The sequence below is a fragment of the Artemia sp. Qi Xiang Cuo genome, chromosome 15, assembly GCF_049724085.1.
Source record: "Artemia sp. Qi Xiang Cuo chromosome 15, ASM4972408v1, whole genome shotgun sequence".
NCBI lineage: Eukaryota > Metazoa > Arthropoda > Branchiopoda > Anostraca > Artemiidae > Artemia > Artemia sp. Qi Xiang Cuo.
Genome location: NC_142808.1, coordinates 26,684,079 through 26,707,293, shown reverse-complemented (window position 1 = coordinate 26,707,293; position 23,215 = coordinate 26,684,079). Strand labels below are relative to the sequence as shown.

The window sequence follows — 23,215 nt, the reverse complement described above, 5'->3', positions numbered from 1 at the left end:
AAGAGAAGATTTGTTAGTGTTAAGGAAAACTTGCTACTTCTGGTAGAAAAGTTGTTATCACGATCAAAAAAAATTGTTACTTCTAAGAAAGTGTGTGTGGGTATTTTAATGTTTCAAATGTTAGAAGACGCTTACACTGATGATGATTGGTGTCATAGTGATAGCAGAACGTGAATATTGCTTATTTTCAAGAAACATTAAACCCAAGAATGATTGGTGTTCCAGGAAAAAAAAATAATCAGACTCTCCAACGTTCTTACAAAGCAGCAAGCGAGAAACGAGTGTGTCTTATCGCTGTGAAATATTAAAGACCAGAAAGGGAGTGTATTCCAGGTAAAATCATAAGATAGAGACAAGTGTATTCCAGGAAAAATCATCTAGAAGATAGAGACAACACTAGAGCTCTGGACGAAGTCATGGAAATCAAGATCAGACCAAGGAAATTGTGATCAAAGTGTGGAAATCATGGTCAATTTTTATGCAATCATTAGCATAACAATGAAACCCTGACAATTTCATATAAAAAAAAGAAACAAACTATAGAAATCACGGGTAACCCTACAAATCAAGACCACCGTAGGAATCAAGGGCAAAGTGTAGCAATCACGGTCAACCTGTAAAGTCATTACCAAGACAAAGAAAGCTCGAGAAGTGTTTTAAATACTCTGTGGTGTGAATTATTTTGGAGTAACATGTTCTAGCAACGAAATATTGAGTCCTTGCAGTTGAAGTGAAAAAAAAACAAGAAAAAAAGGTTGTTTAATAGAGTTCTTTAGCTTATTTTTGGGACGAAAAAGGTTGAAAATGTTCTAGGGGGTGAAGGTTGGTGCCATGTGGAGGGCTGGTGCCGGCGAGAAAATAGTGTGGCAGCACTATTTCGCTCTGGACCATAAGTATACTTTTTAACGGTTTGGGTACCTATCCTCCTCACAAGTTAATTTTCCAACCTCTCCGATTAGGTATCTTTGCTTAAGATATGTACCACAGTTATTACACAGCACCCGTGTGTGTGTTTGCCATGCTGGTGCCCCATGGGGTCCTTTTAATCTAGCTTGCGAGATACACTAGCGTCATTCATATTAGACCTGGTCACGGAAATCCCAGGAATCTTCCATAAGAAATATATGCCAAAAATGGGTGAGAATGTTGGCGTTACTGAAGAAGTAATAGAACGCCTGGAATCTTGGGTGGGCTTCGTGGGGTGTGAATTGTTCTAGCTGAGCGCTAGAAACAGGGATGAAGTGATGTCAGAGGTGGTCATATCCTAGAAATTCTATGATAACTTCCCTATTATTACGACTTTTTAAGTTATCTCAAGCAAGACCATTTGTTAACCTCCTTTACCGCCTAGCTGAAGCCCGGATTTTGCCCCCAAAATGAGTAGACACTGACCAAACTTCCCCGTAGTGCGCGGGATAGGTGGGAAGAAGAATTTCTCCTTCTTTGCGCATTTTGATATTTGTGCTGAAAAATGTGCCACGGGTTGCGTACGGACTGAGACAAACCGCTCGGTGGACTGGATACTCCCTCGGAGGCGACCAGCAAGCAGGAGGGACCCTTAGTCGACGGAGGGGGATAAAAATAAATATGAACTTGAAAATTACCACTTTCTGTAGCGAAAAAATTATAAATATAACAGTGGTGAGCTAGCGAGCCAAAAACGGGTCTCCTCCCCTCGCAGACGCCCCCTCCTCCCCTGGAGTCCTCTCCCCTCATCTTTCCTTAAATTACGCATGATATTTATTATATATTTTATTCTTTTATAAGCAACAATAATGCCTAAAAATTACGTCTATTATCAAGGCGCTCTCTAAAAATACTTACTACTAGGAGGGTTGAACATATTCTTAGGATATTGTTAAATATTTATAAATTTATCTTAATGAAAAAAGGGATATTTTCCTTAAAAGTTCTTAAAACACTTTTAATCCATTTCTAATATCACTCCCCCTCCCCTACCCTCAGGGCTTGTACGCTAGGAACCCTGGTTTTCTATAATACACGGTTCTTTTTGCGTATATTATGATCCTCTCCTTGATATTTTTTCTGAAAAGAATGTGCCCTGGGTTGAGACAAACCATTCGGGGGGACTGGACACTTCCTCGGAGGCGGGCAACGAGCAGGACCGGTGCCCTAGTGGACAGAGGCAAGCTAACAATAAATATACACTTGAAAATTACCGCTTTTTGTAACGAAAAAATTATAAATACAACAGTGGTGAGCTGGCGACGGAAAACGGTTCTCCTCCTTCACAGACGCCTCCTCCCCTGGATTCATATCCCCTCATTTTTCCTTAAATTATTCATGCCATTGTTTATATATTTTATTCTTTTATAAGCCACAATAATGCCGAAAAATTATGTCTATTATCAAGGCGCCCTCTGAAAATGAATGCTAGGGGGTGGGTGGAATCTATTGTTAGTATACTTTTAAATATCCATAAGTTTAACTCAAAGAAATGGATATTTTTGTTACAGGTTTTTCCATAAAACTTCTTAATATGGTTTAAATATACCACTAATATCAGCTCGCTCAGGGGTGTGGGGTCTGGTGTCAAATGCGTGAAATACCATGGCGGTGTGTGGTGTTTTGTGGTGGTATCATGATAGGCTTGGGTTGCAAAAACTTGAATCAAGTGATTTAAAGGCATAATTTATTATTAGGAAATGCCTGAAAGATGTTTTGGGGGAGATTTAGCGATGTCAGGGGGGGGTGTAGCGATGTCAGGGGCGATGTCAGGTAATATCATCCATAATTTACCAAAGTGGTATGCATTGTCATTGACTAGTATACTCCACCTTAAAGATAAGGTGGAGGTGTTAAATGAATCTTTTTATTGAGGGGGAGTTAAATCTAACAATACTCAATTCAAACGTGCATTTTGGGGGGGGGGGGTTGTCAAAGGAGTGAATTGCCATGGCGGTGTGAAGTATATTGTGGGGGCATCATGATTGGCTTGGGTTGCAAGAAACTTGAATCACGGGATTTAAAGACATAACTTTTAATAGTAAAAGCCTGAAAAATGTCTTGGTGGAGATGATGTCTTTTCAAGGTTGAAGGGGGGGGAAGTCATGTAATGTCATTGTGGGGTGAACTACAGCTTATAAGTTAGGGTGGATACATTAAGGAATTTTTCCCATGAAAGAGGTGAAAATCTAATAGGTACTCAAAGAAATGGATGTTTTTCTTAAAAACTCTTAATATGTCTTAAATTTGCATTTAATATCAACCTTATTCCTCTGGTATTACATACTAAAGTGGGGGGACGTATTGTCACGATAGTGGGAATCTAATTTCCCACGTAAAGAAACAATACATTTTTGTTATTAATATATTGAGAGCAAATTTCCCCTGGAGTGTATCAAATTAGGAGTGTAACGCATCATTCTAACGAGTGCCAAAAAATGGGGAATCTTAGCTGTCATGCAATAGGTTATTTCTAGAATGTTGTTCCAGATACAAAATACTGGAAATGTTTTAATTGAAGACTTGCTTGGGGCGCTGTAGCATTGGAAGGGAATGACCTTTCGCGTCCTAGCGGGGTCAAGAACTCTAGAAAAAGAAAAATATGAAAGGTGTTTCGAGCGAAAAATGAAACGCCGAAAAAGAAAATGTCTTGAGGCTTTTGGGCGAAAAAGTCAAAATGGTATTATCTGGCAGTGATGGATGCACCGTCTATGCATAAGATGCGCTGACCTTACATAAAGTGTGTGCCGCCATTAAGTTAATGAAAAACACGCTTTGAGGGTTTCGTGCGAAAAAAAAGTATTACGTGGCAGTGTTGCACAATAATTACGTAAGGTGTGTGCTCTCGTTACATTATAAGTGGGGATTCCCCCATGGGTTCCTGTCGCAAAGTCAGACATATTAGACCCGTCCGTTTTAAACGGGGTAAGTAGTAAGACGTTATTGGACTCCAGAGGGGTGTATCACGGAGTCATGGCAACTGTGTTCCCTTTAATAGAACCGGTAACCGCATCGCGTAGATGTGACGGCTTGAGGGCTGGTAACTCCACTTATTTGACCCTTTAAAGGTGAATGTGTGTCGCGTAGTGTAAAATGCACTTGAAACGGGGGTGTGTACCGTGACATCAGAGGACTGTCACACTGATTCAAAGGGGTGTGTCACATGACGGAACAAGCGCTTGAAATCTTGCTTAGAAACAGGGCTCCGGTAGAAACAGGTGACTGCATTGTACAGGTTCAAGGGTCTGTACCATGACGTCAGAAGGCTGCCGCAGAGAAACAAAGTGGTGCACGGAAAAGGGGTGGCATTGGGTAGTAACAGCATTTATTTCAAATATATCCTGCAAACATAACCAACAAATCACATAACCAACATAACCAACAAACAACATAACCATCAAACAACATAACCAACATAACCAACAAACAGCATAAGCATCAAACAACAACCAACATAACCATCATACAACAGCCAACATAACCATCAAGTCCCATAACCAACAAACATAACCAGAACCACATAACCAACAAACAACATCAACAAGAAACAAAATAACCATCAAACAACATAACCATCAAAGATAACCAACAACCAGCAAACATCAAACAACATCAATATAACATAACCATCAAACAACATAACCATCAAACATAACCAACAACCAACAAACATCGACATAACCAACAACCATCAAACAACATCTACACAACATAGCCAAGAAACATAACCAACAAACATAACCATCAAACATAACAAATATAACTAACTAATCACATAACCAATACTCATAACCAACAAACATCAAACAACTTCAAAAAATATAACCATCAAACATCATAAACACAACATAACCATCAAACAAAAAAGCCAACACTCAAAACCAACAACCAACAAACATCAACATAACCAAGAAACAACATAACCATCAAACATCATAAACATAACCAACAAAGATAAACAACATAACCAAGAAACAACATAACCATCAAGCAACATCAAACAAAATAACCAAGAAACATCAAACAACATAATCCTCAAACATATTTTAAGTTTCCTGTGTTAATTTTGTATCTGTGTGCTTGAAGTAATCATGGCCCCACTACTCTAAATCATATTGATAAATTATCTCAGCCTCGTGTCTATTCCAGTCCCTTGGAACCCAGAAAGGTTGATTTATAAAGTGGATATTTTTATTTCTCGTATAGCTTACAAAATTTATCTTACGAAGATTTCTAAGTAAAACAATCATTTTTACTGTTTTTCAACAATTAAAATTCTGTTTATTCTATATAACTGTAAAATTAGCTACGAAAACCTTTAAAAAAAAAACCTCCTATAAAGTTTTGAAGCAAAACTATCATTCTTCCTCTTTTTTCAGCAAAGAAGTGTACATTCTCTAGGTAAATGGAAATATTAAATAAATTTTAAAAATTAATTAAATAATTAAATGATTGTTAATATCATTAATTATAGTAATTATTAATAAATTATAAACAATTATTAATAATAACAATTATTAATAAATTAAATAATTAAATAAATATTAAAAATTAATTAAATAATTAAGTAAACTGAGTTGCAAATAGTAAATGCAAAATTAGTTGCAAAACCTTTACAAAACCATTATCCTATAAAACATTTTATGCAAGACGTTTGCTTCTCCTTATTTTTGGCAAACAAAGTATATTTATTTTATATATCTGCACAATTAGCATCCGAAACTTTCTTCCTGTAAATTTTTTAGCAGAAAAATGGTTGCTCACACACTTTTTTACAAGGAAAGTTTGCTACTCCTGTACTAAACGCGCTCTTTTATATAGTGCTAGTTTAGTTAATGCTAATGAAATAAAATAGGATAAATATATAATAGTTTAGAAACAAATTTGGGTTATATATTTGCACAATAGGGGGGGGGGGGGTAAAGCAAAGCATATATTGAATATGTAACATAACCTAGGTACCTTTATCCCCCCCCCCCTCCTAAACCCAAAAAAACAACAGTTTAAATATAGTTCCCAGATTGAGAAACCCCTGAATACTTGTTTATACAACATCAGATAGCTTCAATTCTTTGGTTTTGTCGAGTGGATGCCTCGGGTTTTTCATTGCAGTATATTAAAGAGTGCGTTTAGTACAGTAGTACCGAAAGTTTTTCAGTAAAATTGCAAAACTTTTACAAAAACCGTTTTTTCTGTAAAGTTTCTGACGAAGATTAATTATAACTTGTATGTTTTTCTTCGTCGGCTTCTTCCTATAAAAGATTAAAGAAAAGTCAATGACCTTATGAAAAAGGTAATTAGCTAACGTATAGATTAAAAATTTTAAACACAAAGATAGCTTTCTTTTTATGCTGAAAACTTTCATCGTAAGTTAGAATCTGAATTTAAGGAATCTATATGTATCTTCTGACTAAAAAGAAATGTAATCTTAACTTTGCGAAAATTATCCGAGTCACAATGTAAAACATAAAAAATAATATATTTATTTTTAATATTTCAAAATATTTTTTCCGTAATAACTATCTTAACGAAAATTTTTGATGAGATTTTTTAGCTTAACTTTTTTTTAATTTTCTATTTGATAATTTCTTTTTTAATGTGTTTCATAGGACCTTTTTTACGGAAACTTAAAAACTAAATGACGTGATAAACCCATTATTATTTTATTTTTTTCATTGCCTTTGTCTTATAAAAAAATAGAAGCTTTTTATTAATTTTCTTTTATCTATGTTTTATAAGCCTAATTTAAGTATTTTTCGTCTTTTTCTTTTTTAAAGTTCCTTTTTTAAACTTTTGACGCTTGATTCTTTAAAAAAAAAAAAAAAAAAATTTCTTAAAAAAGTTATTCTAGTGCTAGAGAAGCGTTGGTCTACAGTGGCTCTACGGTGCAACACGCGGGCGGAGTGGGTGTTACTGGGACAGAGCAAAGACGGTATGGGTCGGTGGGGGTTGAACACACCATTGCAGCTTTGTTACCATTGCAGCTTTGTTTTTAAGGAATCGAGCGTTTCTCTTTTATGATTTTTCGAAAATTATTACTTAATATTTTTTTATTTCAAAAAGCAGTTTTTATTTTATTTTTTCGTTTTAAAGAAACAAGTGTTTAATTTTTTTTATTTTGTTGACTTTCTGCTAAGGATTAGTGAAACAAATTTCTTTGAAAGCCTTTATCACACTTTAAATGAGAAGTTTTAACCGGCTAGAAAATAAGTTCAAAATGAATGTTTAAGGCCGTTCATTTCCTAATAATTGTTATAATACTATTATCATTTTCCAATTATTCTTAACACCTTTCTCTTTACGCTAATATTTGATATTTTGACCCAATTCTATAAGAGCCACTCATGAAACCGAAGGGCCATTTAATCAGAATAAGATGCATGTTTAAAGCACTAAGAAACTTTAGCATGGAGGGGAGGGGTTGAAGAACGGTCAGCCCCCAGTCACAAATGGAATAATTTCTGTCAGTTTTAAGTATTAATGCTGCTCTTTACTTTCAGTTGAAAAACTCGCGAAAGATATATTGATTTAATTTAAGAAATTAATTCGGTTGTTTATATGTTTAGGAAAATAATTTAAAATCATGAAACGTAGGATTTTAAGTTTAGAAATAAATATAAATTCAAGCTCTTGGGATACTTAATACATATGTAAGTCACTGTCGATATTCCAGTTCTTCCGTGTTTTTAATTTCCTTTGTTTTGGTGACCCTACAATATCTGTATCTAAAATGACGATGCTATTTTTGTTTTTTGAGGTGGTGGGTTACAGCCCATTTTTCTCAAGTGAATTAGAACAGCAAAAAATGCCAATCCGTACATCAAATTAAAAATTTCTTCTCTTGAACTTTTACGCTTCTAAGCCTTTCAGAGAAGGTCAGTATCTCTCTGGCCTTCAACAGGTCTTTCCCGATTTCAAGAATATTTTAACAGCATTGACCAATTAGATTTGGTCCTAACCATTAGAATCAAAACAGTTTATACTCTGACCCTTTAGCTAATATGTTGTTTTGTTCTGCAGATCCAGGCATAGTGGATGAACAGCCACATTGGTATCAACTACAAGAAACAACGGGACTGGCGGGAACTTCAAAACCTTCGAGATCAAGACCAATAGATCTTGAATTGAATGGAAAGACAACAGGTAAATAGTTTTCGTATTTCAATAGAGATTATAAACTCCTAAAGAGAATGTATCAGAAAATACCGAAAATTTTCTTAGACAATGACCTGAATTATATATTCAGTTATTTTCTTTTTTTTATCTATAAGCAATTTTTTGTCGTTGTTGATCTTTGAGTTTAAAAATTACAAAACTAGTTTTAACAATAGTAGAACTCTTTTAGTAGCTCTCTGCGGGAAATTTGTGTTCGCAATCCCACCACTAGAAGATTCGTGGCGCTAGTGTCGCTGTACTACGGAAAATTTGTGTTCTTAATCCTGCCGCTGGGAATTCGTGGCGCTAATTTGGCTACAATGAGATATCTATTAGTTCTCCACCCTGACTCTAGAAATTTGTGGCGCTAGTGTAGGTACACTATAAGGAACTTTAGTTCCCCACCCTGTCGCTAGGGATTCATAGCACTAGTTTCGTTATACTAGGTGCTTTTAAAGACTTCATGTCACTAGGAGCATTTCTCACACGCTTTTTCTTGTATGCAAACATATGAGTTCCGTTAACCTGAGTCGCAATTCCTTATCCATGATTCTCACCAACACCCCTACCCCCACCCCAACTATCCTCCCTAGACAGGTAATTTATAACCGTATATGCTAGAGGTTAAAGTGTTTTATAATAAACTTGTTTTTCAAACAGTTCGTGGTAACGAACTGTAAGTAAGGAGCGACCCGGCTCAATGGTAACCGAAACTCTAGAAAACGGGTTTTTGATACCAATAGATATATCAAAAGAATCAGATTTCAATGCTGATTTCAAACATATAATCTTCATCAAGTTTAGTGCTACTCATCAAAAGTTACGCGCCTGAGAAAATTTGGCTGATTTTCAAAAAAGGAGGAAAGACCCCCTAAAACTTATAAAACCGTAATGAAAATCATACCATCCTATTCAGCGTATCAGAGAACCCTGCTGTAGAGGTTTCAAGCGTCCATATACGAAAATGGGGAATTTTCCATTTTTTGCCAGAAGACAATTCCCCGATGTATTGTTATTTGTTTGTTTGTTTGTTTTTTTTTTGTTTTTTTTCCCCAGGGGTGATCTGATAAACCCCGCGTTCCTATAATGTCTTAGAAGGACTCATTCGAAAGGAAACTAAGAAGTCTAGTTCCCTTTTTAAGTGACCAAAAAAAATGGAGGGCAACTAGGCCCCCTCCCACGCTTATTTTTTTCCCAAAGTCACCCGATCAAAATTTTGAGATAGCCATTCTGTTCAACATGGTCTAAAATATGATAAATATGTCTTTTAGAATGAATTAATTCCCCGAAGTTCCCAGAGGGAGGGCTAAAAGTTATGAACTTTACCCAATGTTAACATATAGTATTGGTTATTGGGAAGTATACAGAAGTTTTCAGGAGGTTTTTTTTCTGGTAGTGGGAGGGCAGGGTGGGTCGGGTTGTATTTTTGAGGATCTGTTCATGAAGTAAGTTTTCATGGGGGAAGGGAAATAGCCATGAAGGGGGCGCCGGACTTGCCAGCATTATTTATTGGTTATTGGGAAGTATACAACCATTTTCAGGAAGGATTTTTTCTGGAGGGGGGGGCTAGACGAGGGGGTTAATCTTGAGACTATTTCCGTGGAGGATGTTTCTTTGGGGTAAGGGAAATTTCTATGAAGGGGGCGCCGGATTTTCAAGCATTATTTAAAAAACGATCAGAAATTAAATAAAAAAAAACAAGTTTTTTCAACTGAAATGTAAGAAGGAATATTAGAACTTAAAACCAACATAAATTATACCGTAAGTGAGGGGGTTCTCCACAAATTCAATTCATTTGTCTTTACGCTACAGTTTTTTTTAGTGCTTTAAAAATAGCTATCTATTCTAAATAAAAGGCCTTTGTGATTCAGGGGTTTGTGAATCAATTTTTTTTTACTTTTAACGTAAAGAGCGTGGTATTGACTAAGGGAGAACCCCCTCATATACGTAATAACATATACGTAATAAAAAAAACAATAAAAAAACAAGCGATACGGCTCAATAGTAATCGAAACTTTTAAAAACGGAATTTTGATGTCAATAAATGTATCAAAAGAATGTGTTTATAATGCTGATTCTAAATATATAAATTTTATTAAGTTTAGTATTACTCATCAAAGGCTACGAGCCTGAGAAAATTTACTCGATTTTTTAAAGAGGGGGAAACATCCCCTGCATTAACTAAAAAACGATCAGAAATTAAATAAAAAAAAACAAGTTTTTTAAACTGAAAGTAAGGAGCGACATTAAAACTTAAAACGAACAGAAATTATTCCGTATATGAAAGGGGCTGTCCCCTCCTCAACGCCTCGCTCTTTACGCTAAAGTTTTTTATTGTTTTAAAAAATAAAGTTGTGAGACACAGTCAAACTTTACCATAAAGAGCGAGGCGTGAGGAGGGGACAGCCCCCTTCATATAAGGAATAATTTCTGTTTGTTTTAAGTTTTAATGTCGCTCCTTACTTTCAGTTTAAAAAAACTTGTTTTTTTTTATTTAATTAACAACAAAAATGCATATACAAAAAGATCTTTTCTTCAGATTCCTTCTCTTTCAAATACCTTCTCACCGACAACAGCTAGTGGTGGTAGATCATTTAGATTCACTTTATATTCACCTTGTAGTGAAAAACCAGGTTATTTTTTTTACAACATAATTCAACTTCACATTTATTATATCTCTTTATAAAGTCAATAATGTTTCTCTCATTCATGATAAAACAGTCACACGTTTCAATTTGCTTACCTGCAGCGATATCACACATTTCTTCTTTCTCTGTAACAGCCAAATAAAAATTTGCTGGCTTATAATCATAATGGCCAGTATATTCACAACGATGTCGCAGAAGCCATACTTTTTTTTTGTCATTTCAGCAGCTGAAGCCTAGACCTGGTTCTTCCTCTCAAAACAATTTAAAACCACAAGCGATATAAGTCTCTTAGAAATAAACGAAAACTTCGTTTCGGATTTTTTGAGTGGTAACGAACTGTGAGTAAGAAGCACAGTTTATAGAATTAGCAGTATGATCATTCCCTATCTCACCCATTATAAAAACCCGGACCGAGGTGTAAGTGCTCTGAAGAACGTAAAAACATAAGCGGCATTAGATCTTTTCACGGGTAGACAAGTCAGATTTCTCTTGAACGCGAAACTTGGCTTCAACGTTGGAACACTAATTTTGAAGAAACTAATTTTAAATTAATTTATTCCAATACATACATGAAAATCGGCAATTAGTAGTGCAATGTTATTACTAGATGTTTTTAGGAATTGAAAATAGGTTCCGAAGTCTCAAGTTGGTTTCAAAGGCATTTTGAGAAAGTTTCTGCCAAAATACGTGTTCCAGGGTAATTGGACCGCTGATGGCAGATCAAATGAGAGGAGCTGTTTGTACGCGCCGATATAAATATATATATATATATATATTTTTTTTATATATATATATATATATATATATATATATATATATATATATATATATATATATATATATATATATATATATATATATATATATATATATATATATATATATATATATATATATATATATATATATATATATATATATATATGTATATATATATATATATATATATATATATATATATATATATATATATATATATATATATATATATATATATATATATATATATATATATATATATATATATATATGAACTGTATATATACACTAAAATGTGTGATGTCCACTAAAATGTGTATACACTAAAATACACTAAAATGTGTGGCCACTAAAATGTGTGATGTCCTTCAATTTTCTGAAAATTCCCTAAGAATTTTACGAAAAACACTTCTTAACCGACGTTTGGTATTTTCTTGGATAGGGCTATTGTGGCAACTTTTACCACAGCAACCAATAATTAGAACCCAAGTCCTAAAATTGGTTTCAATCAAAAGCCCTTATCGCTATCTAAATTCACAAAGTGCAAAGATTTTCAAACAGAGGTGTTTATAGTTTAAAGTTCAGGAAAGGTCCATTTCATAGGAAAACATTGATTGAAAACGAAAGTAGTCTTATCTAGAAAATAAATATCGTAGAAAATAAACATCACGACGTGAAAAAAAATGATAAACCATCCAGTGGCGGATCCGGAGGGGGGGCGAGGGGTGCCCCCCTATAGTAGTCTAAAGTAGCGTAATTTACCTAATTAACGCAAGTTTGCATTAATTAAACTTGCTCCTAACGTAAGTTTATCGGATCAACCTATTTTGCGCCCCCCCCCTAAAAAAATCCTGGATGCGCCCCTGAAACTATCACACCTATTCCACAAGTTATTAGAAGAAAAAAAATTCCTTATTTTCACAAATTTCATCAGCCCCCCGCCCCCTTTTTTATAAAATCCTACATAGGCCAATCAGTTGAGTCCACTGTTTGTAAATAATAGATTAAGTCATAATTTGTATATAAATTAAGTCATACCTGTGAGATGGGACACTTGCAAACCGCTTGGCTGGCTCACCAAGTTTTTTTCTGCTTTCACAATTATGAATGATACAATTTCGAAATATTTCTCATTGATTAACGTATACAGACTAACCCGCTAATCCATGAATAAGTGGGAGGAGATTTTTGTTCGCACCGAGAATGAAGACCAGAAATGATCTGCGATAAACTTACTGGATAATTCTATAAACTGTGGTAAGAAGCGACCCGGCTCAATAGTAACCGAAACTCTAAAAAACTGAATTTTGATACCAATAGATGCATCAAAAGAATCAGATTTTTATGGTGATTTCAAATATATAAAGTATCATCAAGTTTAGTCTTACTTATCCAAAGTTAAGCGCCTGAGAATAAAATTTGCCTTATTTCTGAAAAGGGGGAAACGCCCCCTAAAATTCATATAACACTAATGAAAATCACACCATCAGATTTATCACATCAGAGAACTCTAATGTAGAGGTTTCAAGCTCCTATCTGCAAAAATATCGAATTTTGTTTTTTTTGTTTTTTTGCCAGAAGAAAGATCACGGATGCGCGTTTATTTGTTTTTATGTTATTGTTTCTTTTCCAGGGTTGATCGTATAGACCCAGCGGTCCTAGAATATTGTGGAAGGGTTAGTTCAAATGGAAATTAAAAGTACTAGTGCCATTTTTAAGTGACCAAGAAAAATGGAGGGCAACTAAGCCCCCTCCCACGCTCATTTTTCTCAAAGTCACTCAATCAAAATTTTAAGATATCCATGATAACGAGTAACTCGGTGATTATTGAATTCTCTTCAATAAACACCACGATTATGTCAAAATTTTCCTTCGTTCATTTCGTCTAATTTGAGATCATGACGACGCTGATACTTTGTTTTTTCGTCATCCGCTAGAGATGTAATTTAAATGTATTATATTGGAAAACCGAATTGGCACTGCAGTTTTCTATTTTTATTGATCATGCAACTCGCATTTGGATTTAACTCGCCACACGGATTATGAATCATCTGCTTTAATACTAATTCTCTTCGAAAATAATCGTCAATATTTGGAATTTCAGCCGAAGTAATATAATCAATTTCGACTGGATTACGGATCTGATTAGAAGGACTCGTGCGCAATAGAAAATGCATTTGTGGTAGTCCTAGTTTTAAAATTCGGTCGTATACACATATACTGTCACGTTTCCAAATATATGTCTTTCCTCAATATCATTGAATATTTCCTCAAATTTCAGTTTCGCAATTTGAGCAACCGGATCGGGACGTACTTCAGTGGATTGTTCAATGATAAACTTATTATCATCAGATTTTAAACTTGCTACTTCTTTAATTTTGGACCAATCAGGATTGTAAGTCATAGTTATATAGAAATCTGGGGGTCAGAGGTGACGAACAATAGCCAAGGCATCTTCAAAATATTCATTAAAGTAGCTTGTTGATCCGATGAATGATGACTGTAGTAATGCTTTTTTTGCCTGCGACTGCATTCTGTTTCGAAGCTAAACCGTTGATAAGTCGTGCAATACCTACGTAGTTTTCGGCCATAATAGTTTTCTAGCTGAATTTTATCTATTGGATGTAATCACGCTCAACTCGAATTTCTGTATCGACAAAATATTGTTGGAAAATTCTCCCACCGAAATGCAACGTATTAAAACCAATCCGACACAGATCGGGTAATACTGACTGCAGAGAAAGACTTTTGGCATGTTCAGATCAAAAAGCGATACGATACCTCGTTAACTCGAGCCGTTTTAGATGTCGACAACTTGCATAAGGTGCTTAAGTGGCATATCAAAATTTAAATGCCAACATAACAGCATAACCGTCCTTGGTGTATAAGCCCCACTAGAGAAGCGCATAAACAGCTAAAAGACCAGTTTTCTAGTGAAATTCTAGTGAAAATGAAACTCAGTGAAATTTAAATAACCCAGTGTTACTTAAAAATAATTAACAGGATCCCCCAAAATGACAGACTTGTGATTAAAGGTGCTTTCAATGCAAGGATTGGTTGCAGATTTAATGACAATGAGCAGTAGATCGGCAATCATGGCCTTGGTGAAAGGTGTTCTAATGGAAACAGACTGCACATGTTCACAATACAAAACAATTTCTGGTTTAGACAATAGCCCTGCCACATATATACCCGGGAATTTCATGATAGAAGAGTGAAAACTCAAATTTATTACATACTTGGGGGTGCAAAGAGGTACTTAAATAGTTTCAAAAAATAGATCAGCCCCTTTCCTGCTAAAGGCAAGGATAAGATACAGACTCATTACAAAGAAGGGGTCCATGCTAAGTCAGAAAATTGATATATACCGAAAATAGATAAATAATGAGAATATTTTGCTTTTGGATTACCTAACCAATTTGCCACCCTTCATGCTGACGGCAAAAGTTTTGATCAAAATTTCAACTCATCAAGATGCTCCCCTAACAAAATAAAATAGGGCAAGTTCAAAAGCCGTATGAAGGAAGCCGCCACAACATCGTCGCTGTGGTAAAACGAAAAGCCAAAAGATGGACTGAAATCCTCCACAATGATGATAGAGATAACCAGCAAACAGTCTACTGCATAAAAATCGCAACGTCAAGGAATATCATAGATATGGTAGAGCCAATAGGGAGATCAACTAGTCAAATGCGGCCAATAAAATGGAGATGACCACTTCAGGAAACAATACGAGGAAACTTTACCAGGTTCTTGGAGAATATACCGGGAAGCAGAGGCATTTACCATCCCTTTACTCAAAGCAATGGACAGGAGATTGCTCACAAGTAAGAAGGAACGCATCAAAAGGTGGTGGGGACACTTCTAAGATTTGCTGAGACCTGGAATAACTAATATTGAAAATCAATATTCTATAGCCCTACTCTTCCCACCAGAATACTTTTATTATGAAAATGTGTGTACGAGCCCGCCAACTAGAGTGGCATTAGCCCAGGCAATCAAACTACTTAAAAACCACAAAGACCAGGAAATGGAAAACTCTGTTGGAGTCAGCCGCAGTTGAGCTCCATGATCTCGTTTACGAATTTATAGGACAATGAATATATTCCTGATTAGTGGGAAGCATCATAGCTGTCCCCATCTTCAAAAATGAGACTATATGGAATGTAAAAATTACCAAGGCGTATCCCTCGTTCAGATTGCTGTGAAGATGTTCGCAATTATACTTTCCAAGAAACTCAAATCTCCTCCACGTAACCCAGTCAAGTAGGATTAAAACCAGGCATGAGCTGCTGTGATCAAATCTTAAGCCTACGGCATATCCCAGAACATCGCTTCAAACACCATCAAGAGACGATCTAAACCTTGATTGATTCCATAGCTGCAATTGATTCCATTCATTGAGACATCTTTTGACTATTAATGGAAGAAGACTGTGTCCCTGAAAAGATCGTCAGGTTGTAGAAGGCATACTAAAGGGACTAAAGCCCAAGTTAGAATCAATGATAAGATTTCAGATTTGGTCTTAATTGAAGAGGGTGTACGTTAAGGCTGCGTCCTCTCACCAACCATCAATTGGATTCGTATAGCCCTTGACAAGTACACAGTTGTAGCAGGGAGCTTGTCCTTCTCCGTGACGGACCTTGACTATGCTGATGATGTGGCCATACTTGCTGAGTCTGTTGCAGACGCCCAGACCATTATCATGAAGTAGTAAACAGAGCAGTCTCGACAGACCCTCAAATAATTATACCGAAGAAGAAAACGATTAAGACGAGTGGGACGGATCTCATTTCTTCGACCTTAAATAGTACTCAAATCAAGGACGTTTAGTCATTCAAATACCTTGGTTCAATGACAAACGCGATCGGGGGGGGGGGGGGGGTTCAGAATGGAGATTCGAGGTCGCATATCCTCAGGATGGAACGTCTTTCTGCAACTGAAGAACTCCCTTTGAAAACGCAGCGAAAACTCAAAACGCACAAAGCACCGAGTCTAAAAGTAAGGAAACTCTCTTCTTATCTACACGAAGGAAACTTGGTATCCGGAAGTAGCATAAATGTCAAACTTGAACATATTTAATTACAAATTCCTACGATATGTTATATTCATTTGCCTTTCTGACAGTCTCGAATAACAAAATTTGTAGAAGATCTGGGGACTGCTCAATTGTCTGTGATTTTGTCAAAATAAGGTGTTTATTAAAAGAGTAAATAAGCAAAAATTATCTCAAATGTCTTCCACTATAAACATTGAAGAAAAAAGTAGGGGAACAAAAGAAAACTTTGTTCGCGACTGTTAAATCTGACCTTGAGCCTCTAGGTTATTTCCAAAAATTTGGCGACACTGGGATCGTCACTAGCTTGAGATCATGGAGTCTGCTGACCTCCAGCAAAATATTTTGAGAGAAGCATGTTGTTGCCTGGATACGGCTAGTACATGCAAACAGCACTAGTATAATACTACAATTACGTGCAACTGTGACTACTTGCGGCCTCAACTACTTTCTACTACTCAACAACAACTACTACTATCTACTACTTCAACAACAACTACACAACAACAACTACAACAACTACTACTACTACTAATACTACGATTCAACTTAATCAAAAAGTCAAAGTACATACAGGCTGTCAAAAGGGCTTATCTGCAATTTCTCATGAACGACTATAGTTATTAAGATACAATTTTCAGGAAATGCGTAGGGGGATGTTAAGCTAAATCAAAATAACTTAATTGAGTCCAGGGGCTCAAAAGGACGTATCTGTTATATCTCAGGAAGGGATAAGTAGTAATTTGAGTAATTAGAAAATTTTGAAGGGGATGTTGAACTAAATCAAAGCCACTATGTGCATCCAAGATCTTTCAACAGATCTTTTGGGGGATTTTGTACTAAATCTAAAGAAACTTGGCGCATACAGGTTGCCAAAAGCAGGAATCTCGACGAAATTTACATTAATTTCCGGAATAGATACGACTATGAAGGTAACTTTCAGGGAACGTTAAGAGGGATGTTGAATCAAAAGACAACATGTGCATCCAGGGTGTCAAAAGGTAGCATCTGGAATATTTCAAGAACGACTCCGGGTCTTATACTGAAACTTTCAAGGAATGTTGAGGAGGGTGTCTTACTAAATCATAAGATACTACTTACATTCTGGTTATCAAAATTGTATTTGAAACATTCCAGAGGCGATTAAGAGAATTAAGGTGAAACTCCTAGGAACAACTAACGGTATTATGTTCAAACTTTCAAGGAATGTTGAGGGGCATATTGGTCTGATTCAACAGGCACTATCTACTCCAAGCTGTCAAAATAGCATATCTGAAATATATCAGGAGCAGTAAGGTTATTTAGTTCAAATTCTCAGAGAATGCTGAGGAGGATATGGAAACCAATCTAAAGACATTGTGTGCATCCAGCTTGTGAAAAGGGCATATGTGAAATATCTTAAGAACGGCTGAGAAATTAAGTTTGAAGTTTCATGGAATGTTGATAGGCATGTTGACCTCAATCAAACGACATCATGTACATCTAGATTATCAGAATGAGAATTTTTTCATTTACACCAACAAACACTTCAAACATAAAGCAGCCAAAAACATTTTAAGCTTGAATTTTTATAGGTTTTAATGTCTACTCATCTTAAATCTAAATATATTTTTTTATTTTTCTTGGAAGAACTTATTTTTCTGAAAGTCAATTGATAATTAATACAGGCAAATAGAAGTTTTTACTATAAAAGCAAGTCGCTCTCCAGTTAGCTTCTGAGGCACGCTGTAACCTCCTCAAACCCCACATCCAAGATTATCCTTTTCCGTTGTGCTAAACAGCCATCCAACTGATCTAAAGGGCCCAACTGAGACCAAGGTTTTTACTGACAGCTTGTGTCCATGCCCTGACGGCAACATAGCCGATTTTTGCTGACCTAAAACAGAATAGAAACTTGTGATCCGTTCAAAGCAAACTGCAGGCCAGATAATGGAAGTTACAAATTACTTGGAGTTATCGCTTGGTATTTCACTGAAGAAGCCAGCTTTTGTTGCCGTGGTTAAGCGATATAACCTCGACAAGTCTTCACAGAAACAATTTATCCCTAAATATACAAACACTATTCGGTGTGGCAAGTCACGCACATTCAAAGTATATTTCCCAACACGTAACTATCAAGAAACCCTCCTAAGAGATTCAGTGAAAATTGGTTACGAACGACTTCAATTTGAGGATTTTGTATTTTTATCGCGTCACTGCTTTGTCTGCTACATGATGGGTCACCAACTGCAAAAATAATTAGAATATTAAGCATAATAATAAGTAGCACCACATTCTCCAAGTGTGATACTACTGGTCATGCCCAAAGCGTCACTTGCAAAATGAATTGCAAACTTGATCGGAAAGTTAAATTTCCCCCAAAATGAATGGGTGTGAGTATTAAAGCAGTGATTTGTTTCATTCATCCCCACGACCTTTTTCGTGTTGTTGTTGGTCATTTATTTTATTTTATCTGTTTTCCTTTTACTAAGTTCTGTCTAATTGTGCACTTTATGACGGGTTAGCAAATAAATGAATAAATACGTAAAAACAACCAGATTTTGACCTCAAGGAAATTAAAACAAAATGACTAGTTTTTTCGCAGTTGAAAGTTAAAAGTTACGTCAGTTAAACCTAGAAACTTAAAATATATGTCTCGAAATTTCAATATTTATTTTCTTGATATCAATGTGTTCATAACAAATCAATGTGTTCAATAACAAGTTAAATGGATTAGAATTTCCTTTGAAAATTTAGTTGGCAACAGCAAGTTATCTTTTGTCAACAGTATAATATCTTTTTAGAATTAAAGTAAAGGGGTTTAAAATCTGCTAGAAAAATGTTTTCTGATTGAGTTTTATCTAACTAGACTAGTTTTGTTAGTTTCAAGGAGATAATTTGCTAAAGAGCAGGGGACCACTTCCCCCGGGAGACCCCTTGCCCCCACCGCCTAGCTGAAGTTTAACGTCTTCAAAAATCTTTTCAAAACTAAGAGAGGCCTACATAATTCAAGCATCCATAGAAACAGACAAGTTTCCTTTAGTAGGCTATACATTTACTTTTATGGTACTATATGGTTCGTTTTTCACAGTCATTGTCACTTGACTTGGAAAAATCGGCTTCATTGTTGTCCTCCTCCAGGATTTTGACGAAATTAAGCCACTGGTTAAGTAAGGAAAGCTGTTGTTAAAGAGTCAATAAATGGCATGTAAATATTTCAAGTGAGCGTAAAGATGCTTCTGACTAACATAAATGGTTCAATTCGTATCTATGATGGATTGATTGACAGTGATTCTTAAACAATGGGGACTGCAGTGAATCTTGAGTATCGATTGATAAAAAAAAAAATTTCAATTTTGATGAGAAGAAAACAATGCTAATATTTTCTTCTTCTTTTTTTCAGCTCAAATTTATCAGCGACACAGCATAGTCTCAAGACAATCACTGGCTGATAGAAACAATGCTCTTGGGTGCTCAGTATCAGATTGCACAATTTTGTGACAAAGCTCATTTTTTTTATACTTCTTATATTTCCTAATTAAGCTACTATGTGTAAAACTTTTTGACATTTTGATTTATAAAAGACTAGAGACAGCAAGTGTTTTGAATAGTTGCTTCTGCTTTACTTGCGTGCCATCAGCAAAGGTATCTTAGGTGTTTGAAGCTGGCAAAACCGTCTGTTTAGATCTACTTGTCTTTTACATGGTTGATTACGAACATTCTTGTTAGATACTTCATAGATGTTTACTTGCTCACGTATTCCAATGCTTGGTATCTATTCAGGCAACAAATCTATTTTAAATAGGGGATAATTGTTCAATTTGAAGAAGTGTTCTAAGAAACCAGCCTTTACTTTTAATTAAAAATTGGAATGATTATCTTATTTTAATTTTCAAGTAAGGTGTTTTTTATTTTATCTTCAGCTTCTGAGTTTAAAAAACTTTTTTACAGGGAAACATATTATCTATATGAGGGGATCCAATTACAGGTAGGCTGGGGTTAATTACTCCTTTGATTTGAAAAAATACTTGTTTGGTATAGTTCATTGAAAAATTGAAAAGATGCTCTCTCCCCCAAGATTTTGGAATATACCTATTTTCGTTTGTTAACGTTAAAGGATAAGGAAACGTAAAAGGAAAGGTTAAGGGAAACGTAAGTCCTTGGCCACCTTATATTTTCGTAAATTCGCACCCTGATTGTTGCTAAAGCTTTTAGAGAATGACTCAGATGATGACTACTTTGGTGCATAGTAATTTGGCCTAAAATAAGATTTTAATTTCTGATTTGTTTAATTGTTCGTGTCACTCAAATATCCGTTTATTTGTCATGTACGGTTTTTCCAAAAATGTCATTTATTTAACTATTTTCATAAATAAGGTAATCTTCTTATTTGATAAGACTGATTTATCGGTTGACATTATTGTTAGTCAGCTTGCATTTTATATCTGCTTCGTGCCCAACCCAGAGCATAGCGACTTATGTTAATCATTTTTAGTGCTGATGGTGAAACCATAGAAATTATGTTGTAAACGTTGTTGTTAGCTCAAATAGTGCTTAATTTCTGTGTGAGCAATAAAACAAGAGCGATAATAAATCTTTTATGATGAGACGGCACTGAAACTAGACTTGGATCGAAATAAAAAGGGCGTTACAAATAAACTGACCAATATTTTTCCCCACCAGAAATGTCACTGGCTTCTCCCACTACTAAATAATCATCTGTTTAGGCTATCAGAGACGAGAAATATTCAGCTATTCTCTGAATTAATAGCAAATGTTCAGAATTTTTTAAACATTTTTTGGTAGCCAGTCAAAAAAAAAACTCTCAAAGCTTAGAAATACTCATAGATGAGGTTTGTTATCGAAAACAAACACAAACAAATCAAGATCTCTCTTCTGAAATAATTGTCGGATAGATTTTTGTCAAACATCTTTCTAAACTCTTGGGCTAATAGTAAACGAAACTCAAAAATAGGCTTCATAACTCTAAACTCTAATCTTACTGTTTACTGTTATCACACATGTTTCCATCCATACACACATTTGTTGTATGTATGGACATTTTAATTGTCAAGTATTCAATCAAAGAAATGCCTAATTTTTAAACGTAGCTCTAAACTATTTGCTATGTTACATACTTTTTGTACTCATAAAATAGTTAAAAAAAATATGTGTTTTGAATGAAGACCGATAAGTTTTTGATTTGACATTTTATTTACGAAAAAAATGTGAACATTTGCCCAAGCTTTAAGGTCATTAGAGTGTGTTCACAGTAAACTGGTACAAGAAAACTGACCAGTAAGATCCAATTTAGTCTAAAAATAAAGCAGAATAAGCAAAAGTAAAAGTCAACTCTATAATTAGAAGGAAGGAATGTCAAAAATATTAAATAATAGCTTTCAGTTTACATCTTGCGTTTTCATATTAAAAATGCTTCACAATCACCAGTGATATGCTTTTCTCCTTATCTACATCGAACTTAGCTGTAAGCATTGCTTATTTGTTATTTCGGGGCTGGACACTTCAGTGAAACATCCCATTTAACTATCCAGCTGTGCTAAACGTTAAAGATGTGTCTCAAGGGCTTCACATTTTGGCACAATCTAATTTCTTCTTTCAGACGATGTATAGGTAAGATATGACTTATTTTGTAGGGAGCGCGGTTGCTTGACTGTTCAATCCCCTCTTAAGGCTAAAGAGATTACTTCAAGAAAACGAAGCTTTAGTGGCGAGTATTTCAAGCAAGAAGTGTTAATCTTATTGTATTAGTTATTTTAGATAATGTTTAAGTAATGCATGGATTTTACGTTGGACAACAATGCTAATTGACTATTCCTTTTTAAGAACTTCCTTTTTAAGCCTAAAAGGACCATTTCAAAAACCATAGCTTTGGCATGAGCAATTTTGTCAAGGAATCTTTTTTAAAATACAACTTACTTTGTTAATTGCTTTGTATAATTTTGACCTACAGATTTTCTATTCGACGTCAAGGTTAACTGATTCTTGCACTCTTATCCAAAACCCAAGATATAAATTTCAAGGACCTTTATCTGTGGTAATGAGGATCTTAGTAAAGAAATTCACTATAGGCAAGTGCGCAAGAGGCCTATCAGACCTGTTCCAGTGGTATCTTTTGGAAAGGGGCAGAAGGTGGTTTGCATTTGACCCCTCTAGATTTCCAGCCTCCCCTTAAATATTCAACAGTACCTTTTTCGGGGGTATTTTGATTGACAAATGCCTATTTTTGGTATATTCATTAAAAAACGGTAAATTTTCCCCTTCCTCTAAATTTCAGAGAATTGACACCACTGACCTGTTCTTAAGTGATACAGTTTGAGTAATAATGCCAACTGACATTGCAGCCCTCCTCCTTCCAGTCTTAGAAGTGTATTTAGAAAAAGATAAATATTGTAAGGTACTACAGTAAACAATCAAATCAGAACTGTAAGCAAGGGAGAAGGGGCTAGGGCCCAGACCCCTCTGGAAAATAATTTTTCCCCATTAGCCCCCATGTTTTTATGTGATGTTGTTTTCTTATATCTTTAACGAATGCCTCTTATCGAACTACCATCAATAAGATCTCTTTGTGATATTCATTTTAGGTAATTTCTAAGTGCAGCACAGGTTTGGTCTTTTTATTATTTTTTTTTTT

The 23,215-nt window shown here is 35.2% G+C and overlaps 1 protein-coding gene across 1 annotated transcript in view; it reads left to right on the top strand.

The window, feature by feature from the left end:
* The window catches only part of LOC148943507 (uncharacterized), a 452,088-nt gene extending 430,458 nt beyond the window's left edge, over positions 1 to 21,630 (top strand). Inside the window, exons 28-29 of the mRNA XM_089100994.1 lie at positions 7,987 to 8,109; positions 19,967 to 21,630. Of these exons, the coding sequence (XP_088957120.1) occupies positions 7,987 to 8,109; positions 19,967 to 20,064 (221 nt within the window). The 3' untranslated portion in view covers positions 20,065 to 21,630. The remainder of the gene's footprint in view (positions 1 to 7,986; positions 8,110 to 19,966) is intronic.
* The last annotated feature ends 1,585 nt before the right edge of the window (positions 21,631 to 23,215 follow it).